Source organism: Argentina silus (genome assembly GCF_951799395.1).
Source record: "Argentina silus genome assembly, chromosome: 19".
NCBI lineage: Eukaryota > Metazoa > Chordata > Actinopteri > Argentiniformes > Argentinidae > Argentina > Argentina silus.
The window spans coordinates 9,628,979-9,644,198 of NC_139673.1; the positions used below are offsets into that span (position 1 = coordinate 9,628,979).

At 44.9% G+C, this 15,220-nt stretch overlaps 2 protein-coding genes across 3 annotated transcripts in view; both read right to left on the reverse strand.

Annotated features, from left to right (window-relative positions):
* The window catches only part of cgnl1 (cingulin-like 1), a 29,827-nt gene extending 24,324 nt beyond the window's left edge, over window positions 1-5,503 (reverse strand). The window contains exons 1-4 of one of the 2 annotated variants that reach the window (XM_083691186.1): window positions 5,389-5,503; window positions 1,950-2,204; window positions 407-1,850; window positions 11-105 (exon numbers count right to left, since the gene is read on the reverse strand). In XM_083691186.1, the coding sequence (XP_083547312.1) occupies window positions 11-105; window positions 407-1,850; window positions 1,950-2,155 (1,745 nt within the window). In that variant the 5' untranslated portion in view covers window positions 2,156-2,204; window positions 5,389-5,503. Of the gene's footprint in view, window positions 1-10; window positions 106-406; window positions 2,205-5,388 lie in introns of both variants that reach the window. The other variant, XM_083691185.1, reaches the window with a different exon arrangement.
* Window positions 5,504-8,872: 3,369 nt separating this feature from the next.
* Window positions 8,873-15,220, reverse strand: part of tcf12 (transcription factor 12) — an 84,044-nt gene continuing 77,696 nt past the window's right edge. Inside the window, exons 17-21 of the mRNA XM_083690936.1 lie at window positions 13,701-13,812; window positions 13,188-13,353; window positions 12,585-12,820; window positions 12,162-12,288; window positions 8,873-11,881 (exon numbers count right to left, since the gene is read on the reverse strand). Of these exons, the coding sequence (XP_083547062.1) occupies window positions 12,173-12,288; window positions 12,585-12,820; window positions 13,188-13,353; window positions 13,701-13,812 (630 nt within the window). The 3' untranslated portion in view covers window positions 8,873-11,881; window positions 12,162-12,172. The remainder of the gene's footprint in view (window positions 11,882-12,161; window positions 12,289-12,584; window positions 12,821-13,187; window positions 13,354-13,700; window positions 13,813-15,220) is intronic.

Genomic DNA, 15,220 nt, shown 5'->3' on the forward strand with positions numbered 1-15,220 from the left:
GAAAACGTACCCATCCTTGAGGTAATTGAACAGAATCTGTTTTGCGGTCTCTTCGTGTGTTTGTTGTGAAAGCTCCTGCTGACCTTTCAAAAGATCAGGTGTCACCTGGATGGAGGAGGAAACGAGCAGAGAGAGATAAGACAACTGATAGTGAAAGAAGACATTCCTCTCTCGACGTGGTTTCATTGTAATAGGTAGATTTGTTGAGCCACTGATTTAACTGTAATAATACACAGTAATTAATGATAAAGAATTCAAAACAGAAAATATATACAGTATCAATAAAGAGACTCATAAGCTACATGTAGTTGTTTCTCAACCTAACCCTAACCCTAATCTTGGCTACCAAGCCCATTACCAATGAATCTTGAAAAACATATTTCAATAACAAAAACACTCTGTTTACCTGTGCGTCTACCTCTGTGCTGGGCTTCTTGGCCGAGTCAGAGGAACGGTTGGATAGAGATGTTGTAGCCACACTTGTCAAAACCTTTGTGCTCGGTGAAGATTTATCCTCCTCAGTTGCCTTACTCTCAAATGGCACTGTGGAGGAGCGACCCTGTGGTTTTTTGTACCCCTGGATGGAGGCAGCTGAGACTGTGCCCTGAGGGGAGCCTGGAACACTGCTACCCCGAGATGGAGCTCTGGAGCTGGGCTTGCCCTCCACCGCTGCCACCCAGGAGTCTTTACTTCCAGCTGTCTTCTGGAGGCGCAGCTGTGAGGGCCGGAGGACGTGCTCCGTGGTTCTGCCCTGGTTCCTGCTGAACTCATCCAGGTATTCAGACTCTTCCCTCAGGCCGAAGGGCAAGGCGCTGTCAACGCTCCGCGAACGCTTCCTGTCCTCTGGGTTGATCCTGTTCCTGCGCCCCGCCCTGCCCCGCCGCTGGTGGCCGCCATCTTTGCCGTCAAACTTGTCGATGAGCTCGTCCACGCCGGGGATGGAGCCTGTGTCAATGTCGCGGCCCGTCCCGGCCAAGAAGGGGATGTAGCGGCGGTTCTGGTGGCGGTTGATGGTGTCTGCGTACAGTGCATCCAGCTGGTCATCCAGCAGGGCTTTGGTGGTGTTGGTGGAGGAGGTGGAGGAGTGGCGGGACCGGGAGGAGGACTGCAGCACGGGCCCGCTGGAATCGGTTCTGCGCAGGGGGAGGATGTCTGGCTTGTGGTGGCTACGCTCCAGACTGGAGTTGTTACTGCTGATGGTACTGGGGGACCTGCAGGAGGCCTTGGTCTGCTCACTGGGGGAGGTGGACACAGCAGAGGGCTGGGGAATGGGCGCGCACTGGGACTGAGGCTGCAGTTGGGGCTGAGACCGGGGTTTGGACAGGGGTGGAGACTGGGGTTTGGACAGGGGTGGAGACTGGGGCTTGGACAGGGGTGGAGACTGGGGCTTGGACAGGGGTGGAGACTGGGGCTTGGACAGGGGTGGACACTGGGGCTGTGCAATCTGGGCCTGAGGCTTTGATTGTGGCTGAGCGAGCTTGGCTTGAGGCTTGGCTTGAGGCTGGGCTAGTTTGGTCTGAGGCTTAGAAGGGGCTGGCTGGGGCTGGGTCTGTGTTCTCTCCTTCTGCACAGGACCCTTTCTCTGGTCCAGGCTGGATGACTTGGCATGGGTGACCACTGGGGACGAAGATCTGGGTGATGAGCCTTGTTGGGGATTCCCAGTCTCAGCCATGGAGCTTGGCCTGGGAGGCAGGCTGTCCAGGTTTAGGGTGTTGTTCTCTGGGTCGTAAGGCTTCAGGATCTCTGGGTGTCTCTGGAAGTTCAGAAGGTTGGATGGCTTCTTCCCCTGTGGATCCTTGAACTCTGTGACACCATTGTGAGAGCCTCCAAACTGCATCTGCTTCTGAGACCTGTACTCCACAAACGGGCTGTCAGACCCAGACTCCCTGCCACCTTTGAAATCATACTCATTGTAGTTATCAATGAAAGAGCCCTCCGGTTCTACGTACCCGTTGCTGTTAGGATCCGTGTAGGGCTGGGGTCCACGGTCCTGGTTGTTCAGAACCACATATGGGTGTCCATCGATCCCCTGGACCCTAATACTGAGGCCATATGTGCCAGCTCCGTTGCTGTGAGCCCTGGAGGGGCGGGAAGGTTGCGTGTAGCCCTGCTGTAGTCCACTATTCGGAATGCCAGTGACTCTGTAAGACTCCATCAGGAATGTAGACAGAGAATAAATCCCTCTCCCTGGATCAGGCCCACCTCTGTAAACAAGGACATAATCTGGTTATTAGTCTGAAAATGAGATGCCATCAGGTTTAATAATCAGCAGCGAATGTCCCAGTTCCACAGCCGCTAATGAGCGTTTTAAAGCCTCACAACATTTGATTATGTCATCTGGTCTAATTTCTTTCTCTTTTTTTTTTATATGTACTTAATGCTTTGTTTGTTTAGCAAGTTGTTCCACAGAGAACACGCTGGCAAACTGTTCATCTCTATCATCACGCCTGCCAAATGAGCGGAGTGAGATACTGAACTGCCCTAAAATAACATGAGAGGCCAGTCTTTACCAACACACCAACTTGAAAACAAGTTAACATTCACTCCACCGATAGTGAAAGGCAAACGACCAGGTACTGGAAAAGCATAACAAGCAGGTTACTGACCGTCATTCGTGAATAATTATAGCTTAGGAGCAATTGACAATTTACAGCTCATGACTAAGGGTGTTTGAATGCCTGAAAGATTAGAAACAGGTATTTCTGCGCAGTGACACACTCTAAACTATGTGTCATACTACTAGAAATACCATGACAAACCTCTGCATAATGCCTCCCTGAATACCTTTATTTGTGATGTTTGTTAATGACTGTGTGTGTATGTGTGTGTGTGTGTGTAAGAGCCTATTGAACCAAACTCTGCTGATCCCTGTAAATGACACAGTGATTTATAGTCCCTGTAGAGGGCCCTGTTCTGTGTAACAGTATACCATGGGAAGAGCTGCTTGAGGTAAGAGGGGTAATAGACCTACAACATGGCCATTATCAACCCCATTTAAAACACCACAGAATAGAGTCACCACACCAGCGCTGACAGGAGACTGTGTTGATAGGTTAAATGTCTGCTACACTTAGCTAAAGCCTACAATATACACAAGTGACTGAACCTTTACACATTGATATTATACCCTAACCCTAACCCTAACCCTAACCCCTAACCCATAACAAAAAAAGGTTTTGGTTTCATTAAGCTAAAAAGGTTAATCACAAGTATAATATATTGATTACAAGGCTCTACTAAAGAGTATTTAGGATTAATTAAGTGATTGTCTGGAGTTAATCCCTGCTGTAAGGAACCCTAGTCAGGAGAGGGTTGATTACATCTGCCTGTCACACAGAGTCCAACACTCTCTCACATACACTATATAGTAAACCTGTACCGTCTACTCTATACATCACATATACCACTATTTCTGGATGAACAATATTTTTGACTAAGATAATGTGCCTTCATAGAGTACATCTGAATGAGGAAAGATCTGATGCGTCCATGATCTGCCAGTGAGAGTTAGGCCTAAAGATCAAATGGAGGCTAGCAAGTGTTTGTAAGTGAGGCTGAGGCTGAGGCTGAGGATAAGGACCATTTGACCCTGAGAATCACTAGGGCTATATCAGGTCTCAGGAAAGCCAGGAGACACACAAAAGAGACACAGACATCAATAAGCACCATGTGTTCCCCTGGACAATAGGCTCTTATCAGGGTCATGTTTGCCCTGCTGATAACGTAACCCATTTCACCTCTCGAAACAAACAAACAAATACATGAATCTCATTAATTGCCTGGTGTTACAAGCAGGCCAAACTGTGATAGGGATTGAAGAACACTGATAAGGACTTGAAACAAAGCTGACAGCAGATAATGTCAAAGACAATGAAATGCTCATACAGACTCATGTCTTTGAAGACAGGATGAAATTTGATGACTGATTTAGATATGCCCACAGAATCCAACCGCAATGTTAGCATCAGGTTGAACAGGTAGGAGACAGGTCATGCCATAGAAATAGAAATAGAATGATTGTTCTATTTCTATGGGTGATTCCTTCCACTTTATGGGTGATTCCTTCCACTTTATGGGTGGGTCATTACTTCCTGTTGTTTTCTATTAATACTCAGAGGGAAGGAGCATCATACTTTCCAGCCTCCATTGATGGCAAGGGAGGACAATGAGGCCAAGTCACTTATCCAAAAGGAAGGGCGCTCTGGAGAGGACAGAAAAAATAGCAGAAGACGACACAATAGCGTCTTTCACTCCTAGTATCACATGTTTCCAACACACAAGGGCTCTGAGGTGTGAGCACAGTGCTTTTCCTCTCATTGTGTCCCTCTCCGCGAGGGAGGAAACACTGGCTGAGCCAACTTCTCCCCCCTGTAGTCCCCACAGTGCTCCAGACGTCCATAACTAGTACACTACCCTCCACCCTCCACCCTCCACCCTCTACCCTCACCAGTCGCCATGCACATCAAGGCAAAGGTCACAATGCTGAGAGAAGCTAGGATGTCAAGCCCCAGCCTTTGATCTTTCCTGGGGGAGGCAGGAGCGAAGAAAACAAGGGAGAACAATCTACGTGTGATGTCTGACAGTGGTGTTCTGCGTCATGGCTGTTGTGCTTTCACAATACACAGTTCAGGCCTGTAAAAGACCATCATAACACAAGAGAGCAGATGAGGACAGATTAAAACAATACTAAATAATACACAGTAATGAAGGCCTTGATCATTTATAGTCTGGAGTGGGTTATTATGCTCAGGAAATTATGCAATCCACCATTCAAAAGTATTAAAACAGACCATAATACACAATGCATAATGTTGTATCAAAGGATAAAGAAAGAATATTAGGATATATAACATTATCATCATACATTATTGCTGTGCACATACTAGGTGAGCAATAACAACCAGAATATATCAGCAGCAATTAATATTTTCCAGAGGTGACTCCAAGGAATTTTCTCTAGTAAATATTTTTTGGGAATAACTTGAAGAATAACAGTTTTCAAACTAACTAAAAACGAACTTAACTATTTGAAAAGTATTGCATTAGGAAACGCATCGAGTATGAACAGTACTTCTGCGCTCATATCAATTGAAAAAGTTCATAGGAGCAAAGTTTCTCAAAGTAATTTATACTGATGCTCTAGGTGCAACAGGTGGCTCAGGCATGTAAAGTCGTACAACGCTTCCTCCATCTTCATTATAACAAAATCAAAAGAGATAGCCTTAACTTTCATAGTTGTGTATGCTTGACGGTGCCTCGACTTATCAACAATTCTTTCACCCAAAAGTAAAATTGTTCAAAGCTGCCCCTGGCCAGCGAAGTTCCCACGCTCTGACACTACGACAGATTACTGTAACAAAAGTGCAAGAACATAAACTTGTCACTTACCAGCAACAATCTCCGTTCAATATGTGTGTATTCGTTGTTGAATAACAGTCAAAACTTCGGAGATTTAGTACAGTGCCATACTCCACGGGATTTTTCTAAATAAATGTGTTGTGGGTCTTGTTTTCTGAGTGAGTTGAGTTGAGGAGGACGCCGCCCCCAGAACAACTCCATAACCCCTCCCATCTCCCCAACCTCCCGACACTGACCCGAGATCAGATCGACAAACCTGTACTCTGAACCTCTGCTCTCACCTATTACAACCACAAACTGACCCAGGACCATGCGTGTTACGACGCACAGTCAACATCAACCTGTTTGACCAAGTATCCCTGTCGAACTGTAATTTTGTACCACGTCGCAGTTGCACTTGCAACAGTTACCAACAGTTAGTTCTTTTCTAGGTCTATAGGCCTAGTAGTAATAGTAGTAGTATTAGTCGTAGTATGAGTAGTAGATGTAGGACTCGTCATTTTCCATTTTGGTATGTTTTGGAATGTTGTTTCAGAGTCTAATATACAGAGCATTTTTGATTGTATCGCCAACCTTTATTGATCATTAGTAACAGGCCGTGTCAGGTAATTAGCTACCGACTGCTTTACACACTTTATTAAGCCTGTGGTTAACATTATTGAAATATCAAAAATGTCTGTTTTATTCATGGTACTACTTCGGCACACATTGTATAAATGTATTAACGGTCTTTGAGTATCGTGTAAACAAGCAAGTGGATGTATGTATACTCGTGTGTGCTGTGGACCGCTCCCAATATGCAAACTCTTTAAGACCGATAGCGTCATCTAGTGGGTAATCACCTCTATGGAATTTGCCTATAGTAATATCTTACAATTACAGTATATCATATGCTGTTGGTTGGTACATTGTTCGAGGCCCTTATGAAACTCTCCAAACAACAACACAAAACAAAACCATCCTCAGTAAGTAGGCTTTACAACCAACATGTTTTTCTATAATTTCATTATGATAAACAAGTAGCACAAGACATCGATGAGAGTAGAGACTGATAAGTATTTATTGTCATTAAACAGTGCTCTAAACCCACATACTGTAGTTATAACCATGTCACATATCATTGAATCATCTATTTCAGTCATACATTACAGCACAATACTTCAGTAAGCACAATACTTATATTTTTCCAAGGTTCTAAAGCATATCTAACACATTCCTTTTAAAAAATATCGAATTATTTTACACTCTGTGGCAGATCCAAACATTGTGGCAGATCAAAACCCTCAAATAACTGTCCTTGTAGAATAGAAGTCTATGGCCTCACCCAAGGACGTTAATAAATGGTAAAGAAAATCAAACTTCTTTCAAACTGTACAGCTCATCAGTGAAAGGACAGTAAAGGGCATCAGCCACATTCTATTTCAGGCCCCAGCTGCCCCCCTCCTTTTGTTGTGGCCCCGCTGTGTTTTCATTTCTGTGGGAGTCGGAGTGGGAGTGGGAGGACTATACAGCGTCACAGCTTTTAATCTGAGCTCTCTGACTGGCGCTGTGTCCTGTTACAGCAGGACACAATAGGGGCTCTGTTCTCCACTGAGGTGCCACAGCTGGGACCTCCACACACGCTCAGTAGAGTGTGCTGTCCGACCCTGGGTGAGAGGAACTGCAGCCAGGCGTTCTAGAACAGCCATGGAACACAGTTACACACACAAGTTGACAAGTAGTGAGGTCACATTTGTGGCTTGTGATTGTGGGTCTTATTTTGTGATTCGACATTTTGCACCTTCTTATTAGATCCTTGAGAGCTAACCTTCCTGATCAATGTTAATCACCGCTGTTGCTCTGGTTTTCGGTACTGAGAGAAAATATATTAGACACAATGAAAACAGGAACATGGAATATGGTCCCATTTCACAGTTATATGGGATTAAAAAAAAACGAAAGACATCGAAATTCTGAAGATGGAGACAGACAGACAGACAGACAGACAGACAGACAGACAGACAGACAGACTGGAAGACAGACAGGCAGTGAGAAAGCTACAGTAGATGCACAGACAGAAAGACAGACAGACAGACAGTGAGAAAGCTACAGTAGATGCACAGACAGACAGACAGACAGACAGACACAGACAGACAGGAAGACAGACAGACAGACAGTGAGAAAGCTACAGTAGATGCACAGACAGACAGACAGACAGACAGAGGAAGACAGACAGACAGGCTTGAGATCCACAGCATGGCAGTGAGCCCTTTGGTGAGGCTCCAGAGACACGCGCCAAGTCTCGTCTATCAACAGGCCCACCATGGCTCACTCACAGGCAGCCAGACGCACAGGGAGTCAGCCTTCAAACATGGTGGTCCCACGCTTACACAAAACATGCCCATGACTTTGTGTGACCGCAAATAAACACTCAGGGGCATGATAAAGACAGGAAGTTTGAACACACACACAATCTCTCTCTCTCTCTCTCTCTCTCTCTCTCTCTCACCCACCCACACACCCACCCACACACACACAAGAATTGGGGATATGCACTTATAGAGGCCCCACTACATCATTTGTAATCCCAACTGAAATGCTGTGTTTTGATTTACAGTGATTTACTGAACTAGCCACAGACTTCACAGCTGTCAGCATCTTCTTTCGACTATCACCTCGTCAGTTCACAGAACTGGGATCTGACCTGTCAGGATACCATGAGGAATTGTCTCACACTCACACGTACAGAAGGATAATGCTCTGCAGATGTTCTGGGCCTCGGAGACAACTTCTGGGATTTACATCTGTCTTTTCATTGGACAAGTAGGACTGACTTATGTCACAGCACAAATATGTGAAGATTACTTCTCCATTAAATGCATTCAGTGTTCTTTAAAGACATCATTTATGAGACACATTTGATTGTCCATTTAATCACCAAATATGTTTTCTATGCATTTGATGCCTTTATTGTACGATCCAATCATATGTGAGATTATAATAGTTGAAAGAAAACAGCCTTTAGTATGCTGCTATCACACTTTATTAAAAATAGAAACATATATTCCATAGTACTTTTCATACAGACTACAATGGTCCACTGATATCATTTAAAAATGAGTTACATATAAAACACACTCCTGCACACAGTTCCTCATTTGGCCTAGATCCACTGCAGAAAGGTCTTCAGAGGGGGGGACACCTGGGAAGGGTAGTTCTTCAGAGGGGGGACACCTGGGAAGGGTAGTTCTTCAGAGGGGGACACCTGGGAAGGGTTGTTCTTCAGAGGGGGACACCTGGGAAGGGTAGTTCTTCAGAGGGGGACACCTGGGAAGGGTAGTTCTTCAGAGGGGGGACACCTGGGAAGGGTAGTTCTTCAGAGGGGGACACCTGGGAAGGGTTGTTCTTCAGAGGGGGACACCTGGGAAGGGTAGTTCTTCAGAGGGGGACACCTGGGAAGGGTTGTTCTTCAGAGGGGGGACACCTGGGAAGGGTAGTTCTTCAGAGGGGGACACCTGGGAAGGGTTGTTCTTCAGAGGGGGACACCTGGGAAGGGTAGTTCTTCAGAGGGGGGACACCTGGGAAGGGTAGTTCTTCAGAGGGGGACACCTGGGAAGGGTAGTTCTTCAGAGGGGGACACCTGGGAAGGGTAGTCCTGCCGCAGTAGCTCACATCTGTGAACACATCATGGTACTTGAGCTGAACCTAATGCGCCCACCAGCACGTCATTTCATGAAACAATCACAGAAGTGCACGGAAATAACAGGAAAATAAAATATGGAGGAACAGAAAAATAGTTGTCGTCCAGAGAAGGAAATAAATGCACATACAATTGTATTAAAAAAGATGGCACATTTATTGCTAGATAAATGTTATATACATATTGTGATTTCTGTTACCGAAACAGAAAATTCAACTTCTTGCTGCTGGTTTCTGATGTGTATCAACAATACCTTATTTTTTGACACGAATACAAATCTTTTATCAACCAACAATGGAGACTGAAGACCAAGATGGAGAGCACACCTTCAGGAGCCTGGAGCTCGTACAACACCTCATGTACTAGACTGTGAGCTATGATCCTACTATGTTCTTAGGATGCTATCTGTACATTTCTGATAATAATGGACAGGTTATGGTAAATAACCGTACATTTTTACTATCTAATATAGTAAAATAAAGTAAGAAACTTTTTACTCAAAACTTTCGATTTCAAAAATCTAGAAAGAGTAATATTTAGAATTCAAGAAATGTTCTTACAATATTATTGTATAAAAGACTAACTACAGTGAAAAATAAGCCAAATGTTGTTGTTTTTTTTTGTATCTTTTTTTTTTTTTTTTTTTTCATACATTATATGAGGGAAAGCTTCTGGGAATACAGCAAAGTCTAACATAGCCAACAGAGGAGCAAAGAAACAGATAGAAGAAGAAAAAGAAATGAAGGGAAAATGATAGAGAGCAGGCAGTGACATACGTTATAAACCTCAATCAAAGTCTGCCAGCAACATGAATACAAGCTCATGAATACTGAAATGAAGAACAAGGCCACATACAGTAACAGTCAAAGAAAACACAACAATACATGTCTCCAAGGTTTTCACAAAAAGGAAGTTGTTGTTTCACCAGAAACCTTTTTAGAAACTCTTGGGGGGGGGGGGGCGTTCAATGGCATCCTTTGTTCTATTACTTGTTTATCCACAGAATACTTGTTCTGGATGTGGCAGCCTTGTTTTAGGGGTGGATAATAATGGAAGACAGAATACAAGAAAATAAATGGAATATAAAGCAAGAGTTAAGACCAAAAGACTTTAAAAAAGAAGAAACGTAAAGCATGCACACAGATACAAAAATAAAATAAAATAAGCGATGACCACGGTTCTCTATCCTCAAACATAATAGGAAAAAAAGAAAATCCTGCTCAAAACTGTTTTTGTTCATCGTTGCACTACCAGTCTGAAGAACCAACTCTTTTCTGATGTTTAACAGTGTGTGAATTCACATCTCGTCTGGTGTTCCGCCCACCCTTTCCGTCCGCCACGGTGGCTTACTGGATCAAGTACTTCACTGCTTGGATCAAAACAAAGCCATTCTAAATAATTTAGAATTCCTCTCTGCTAATTCACACGCAACATCATATGCTTTCCTACAGTATGAAGCCTAGAGAAATGGTTTGTATACAATTACAAATAAACATATAACTTGTGATTAATTTGAATAACTTTGTAACTTTTTTTTCTTTAGTTTATTTTCAATAGAAAGAAAATAAAGCGAAAAATTCATTCAGGCCAGGTGATATTGTGGTCATCGTTTTGATTCTAATTATTCACTAAGCAATCTCTGATCAACAGCGCTAGGCAATCACAAATAGGAGGAGCTTCAGTGCAGAAGTCCAGGGCATGGCCATGGCTGTTCAGCTAAGCAGAGACCATAAGGTAACATAGAAAAACAAACTGCAATATCAGAAATATGTCATTGTGTACATTTAACACTATATGGCAAAGAAATCAAAGGGCAGTGAAGTCCCCCTTTTCCTTTAGTTAAGACACTAAGAAGTAGGGAATGCAGGGAATGCTATGGTTTGTAAATGGTTTGCTCTCTGTAATTGAACTGCTCACTACGGAGAAGAAACCCGATAAGCCTTGTGTTTGACCTTTCAGGAAAACTAGAGTTTGCCAAAGATAATAGTGTTCAGGCTAGTGTACAGGGGCTACTCATCCATCGCTGAGATCATAGAAGAAACTCAAGTGAAGTCCCTTTGGCTCTAATCCTGTCAGTCAAATGGAGACTGAGCTGAATTAAACAGTCACATGAGTAGGTAGTTTTGGTTAAACATGCTGTTCATTGCGGAATGAATAAAACATAAATATAAATAATATATTATCTTTTTAAAATGGGACGCTTCTGTCTTTGAGCACTCAGTAACGCAAATTCTTCTGCAGTTGGGCGGCGAATATATTATTTTGTGTGATCTTTCTCAGTGCCTAAGAATATTTGCTGTCTTCGCTCAGACTAGCGTGGAGGGCTGGGCCATACTAGTGACACTGGCAAACTGTAGATCAACTGAAAAAAACCACAGGCTTCTCAAAGCAATTTCATAACTTTCCCTTTAGACATAGACTTTATAGCTCAGTAACATAATAAATAGAAGAAGAGAAAAAAAAAGAAAAAAAAACACAAATACAAAAAAAAAAAGAATTGCTGTTACAATGCATTCGTCAATTCAGTTTAGGCACAAGGCAACTTCCACATGGAGGGTGGAGGAGATTGTGACAGTCTCTGATTGTTCAGATGTGACACGCTGCTTGCAGACAGTGATATGTGCTGAAGTTTTTCGAGTGGGCAGAAATTTGCTGATCGTTGGGTGTCGTCACGGGGACGTGGACACTTGTTTTTTTTCTTCAATCTCAGGATTGCATAAGTCTGGAGTATCGCTTCAAGTGGTCTGTCTCCTCCAATTTGTGTCACATACTGTGAGTCCTGTCTGTCATTGGGAAGCAAGGTCACCAACTCTATCTTACAGAATTGATCTGGATCGCTTTGATCTGGAGGGGCAAAAACAGGAATAGAGTAAATCAGTTAAATCAGTTATTATGTACGTCAAATAACGACTCAATGCCCATGTGACACAATGGAATTTCATGAAACCTTTCCTCACTGTCAATGATATTAGGATTGTAAGAATCAAATACATTGGTATGACAGCATAACATAACATACAATCATATCATTTCACAGTTAAAACTGAAGGGGGCATGTGGGAGAAAGAGAATGTGTGTGTGTGTGTGTGTGTGTGTGTGTGTGTGTGTGTTACAGGAGTAGTACCTATGTGCTCCTCAGAGGTGGCCCATGGGGTTGGATGCGTCGGTCAGACCAGGGTCCCCAGGCACCCCAGACGCCTTCTCTTCTTCCCTCCTCTTAAGGCAGGCTGCTTTGGGGTTCAAATTTCGCTCTGTGTGGAACAGAAACAGAATCACTTAAGAGACCGAAATCATACAAAACACTACAACGTAATATAAACACTACAAGTCCTTTTACATCGTTAATCCATTGGAAAACAATCTCCATCTACTGTACATCACACAGCATGCTATCTTACAGTATGTCTATCCAATTTCTAGCACTATAAATGTGTTATTAATCTTTTGTAACAAGCGTTCTACCTCCTGGTGTGTTATCTATGAGTGTGTGTGTGTGTGTGTGTGTGTGTGTGTGTGTGTGTGTGTGTGTGTGTGTGTGAAGTCTGACCTCTGACTTGCTGCTCTAGATTCAGTATGACGGCCACCGCCTGGTGGAGGATCAGCAGCTTGGTCTGGGGCTTCTCGCTCTTCAGGTGCAGCTGCACCATGCGGCCCAGCTCCTTGAAGGCCTCGTTGATGTCTCGCACCCGCAGCCGCTCGCGGGCGTTGTTGGCCATCCTCCTCTCGCGCTCGCGCTCCGCCTTCTGCTCCGGGTTGAGGTCGGCGTCGTCCTCGTTGATGCTGCTGCAGAGGGGGGGAGAGGCCCACAGGCGCGACAGTAAGACTGAGGCTAGGCCGTTTGGTCGCTGTTATTCACCGACGGGATCGCTTTCAGGGTAGGTCGTTTTGGTTAAACATGCTGTTCATTGCGGAATGAATAAAACATCAATATAGATAATATATTATCTTTTTAAAAATGGGACGCTTCCGCCTTTGAGCACTCAGTAACGCAAGTTCTTCTGTAGTTGTGAAGATAGTAAGACTGAGGCTAGGCCGTTCGGTTGCTGTTATTCACCGATGGGAAGGATTTCACAGCCATCAGGCTATCCAGGGATACGGAGGGACATTCGCGGCGTTTTTGAGTTAGCGGCAGGTGTCAGGGGTTGTTTACCTTGTCCGGGTGCCTCCTCGAGGCGTCTTGGTGTCTCTCTTGTCGCTTTCGTTGTCTGAGTTGAGGTCGTCGGAGGAGTGGTTGTCTTGCATGCGATCCTTGTCCTGGTTCTCCATCTTCAGCTCCAGAGCAGCGGCCACCTGGCCGGCCAGACCTGCAGCCAGACCTGGAGAACACAGGGGGAGAGGGAGAGAGGACACGAACATCGTTAACAACATTCCAGCCACACGTGTAACCCTGTCTTTGATCAGGTCTGAAGCACACGCAGCAGAAATTGATTACCAGCTAGACGGGAGCATGATGATGATCAGATGGTCCAAATATTACACCGTTGCATGGTGTAGCATAAGGACTTATTATGTTGACGATCATACTGACATGTATATCATTATCATATGCAGTCAGTGCAGTGTAGAGATGTGTTATAGGTAGGGGTAGTGTTGAGGAGTGACCGGGACCTTTGAAATCAAATCAAATCCAACTTTTTTTGGAGAGCACATTTCATACACACACCTCTGAAGGTTTCCACTTGGTGGTTGAGTTCAGCGCTGGACGTGGGCCCGGTGCTGGAAAGACCTCCAAGACTGTTGTTGAGACTGACAGCATCATCACGGTGAGCACCACCCTGTCCCAACACATGGAGGAGGAGAAGGAGGAGGAGGAGGAGGAGGAGGAGGAGGAGGAGGAGAAGAGTGTCAGAGAGGTACAGCTACAGGACACCATCTACTCTACAGACAAGCTCTGATCTGGGTCTGAGTCTGAAACGCACAAGAGAGGACAGAAAGGAGTGAGGGAGGGAGGGAGGGAGGGAGGGAGGTCTCTGTGTGACTCAGATCTCTCAGACTTGAAAAAGGAGAGAGAGAGAGAGAACTTGTTCAACTCTACTTCAAAATGACCTTCACTCTAATAAAAGGAATGCAGCTGAAACCAGAAAGACTGGACGCCCTTCAAGGGCCTTGCTCAGAGAGACACTTTGCAGTGTAGAGTCAAGGATAGGTGCTAATTATTTTTCACACACACACACACACACACACACACACACACACACACACACACACACACACACACACACACACACACACACACACAGGAAACACTGTCCTGACCTTTATAGTGGGATCAACAACCATACTATTTCATATTCTCCGCAGGCTCTGGAGGTGGAGCTGCAGCAGGCACAGTTTCTGAACGTTAACGCTAATTGATTCAACTCCCTCAGTTCTGACACTGGGGGGTGCTTTGGTGCTGTGCTTCACCATAATCTGTTGTAATAATGTATATTCAGAAGGAGGCAACCACAAGTACTGTACAGATTTTACTGGCCACACCTGTGTAATGGTTTTAATCATAATTATTATTGTAGTGTCATTAATAATGTGAAAACCGATTCTTTCTTCTCTCTCGTTTCCATCGCTTTTCCATGTAAGGTTCGCCATGGGCATTGTGGTCTGAAGCTTCTTCCTCCAATACCATTTAGGACATGAATTTTTGTCTGATCCATTTCAAAAAGCACATGAGACAGAACCCACTCCCAAGCCTGGCTAATTCCCTGTTTTTTTTCCATTCCATATTCCTCCTAGTGAAACAGGAACAAGGTCCTCCCTCCCGCCACTCTGCACCACCACGTCCCTCCTTGCTGGGGTCTGTTCCCCACTCAGCGATCTGGTTTCTCTTCTGGGAAACAGAGGAGGCGGGGAAGGGGGGGGGGGGGTTGGGGGGGCGGCAGCACCCAGGGGGTTAGAGTGACATCTTCCCCCCTATTCTTACAGGAGTCAGTCACTGTTGGCCTCTGTTAACCTCGCTGCCCCCCCCCCCCCCTTCTCTGCAGTACGCTAATCTCTGCTGCACTCTCTGTCTCAACAGGTGTCCAAACAAGTCTTTGTCTGGAAGGAGGAGGAGGAGAGAAGGAGGAGGAGAGGAGGAGGGGGGGAGGAGGAGGGGAGCAGGGACTCTGGCGAAGGAAGAACGCTGCCATTTTCATGGCTGGGCCTGATTACCATACAGCTGAGGACCTCTATTTGGGGCTGCAGACA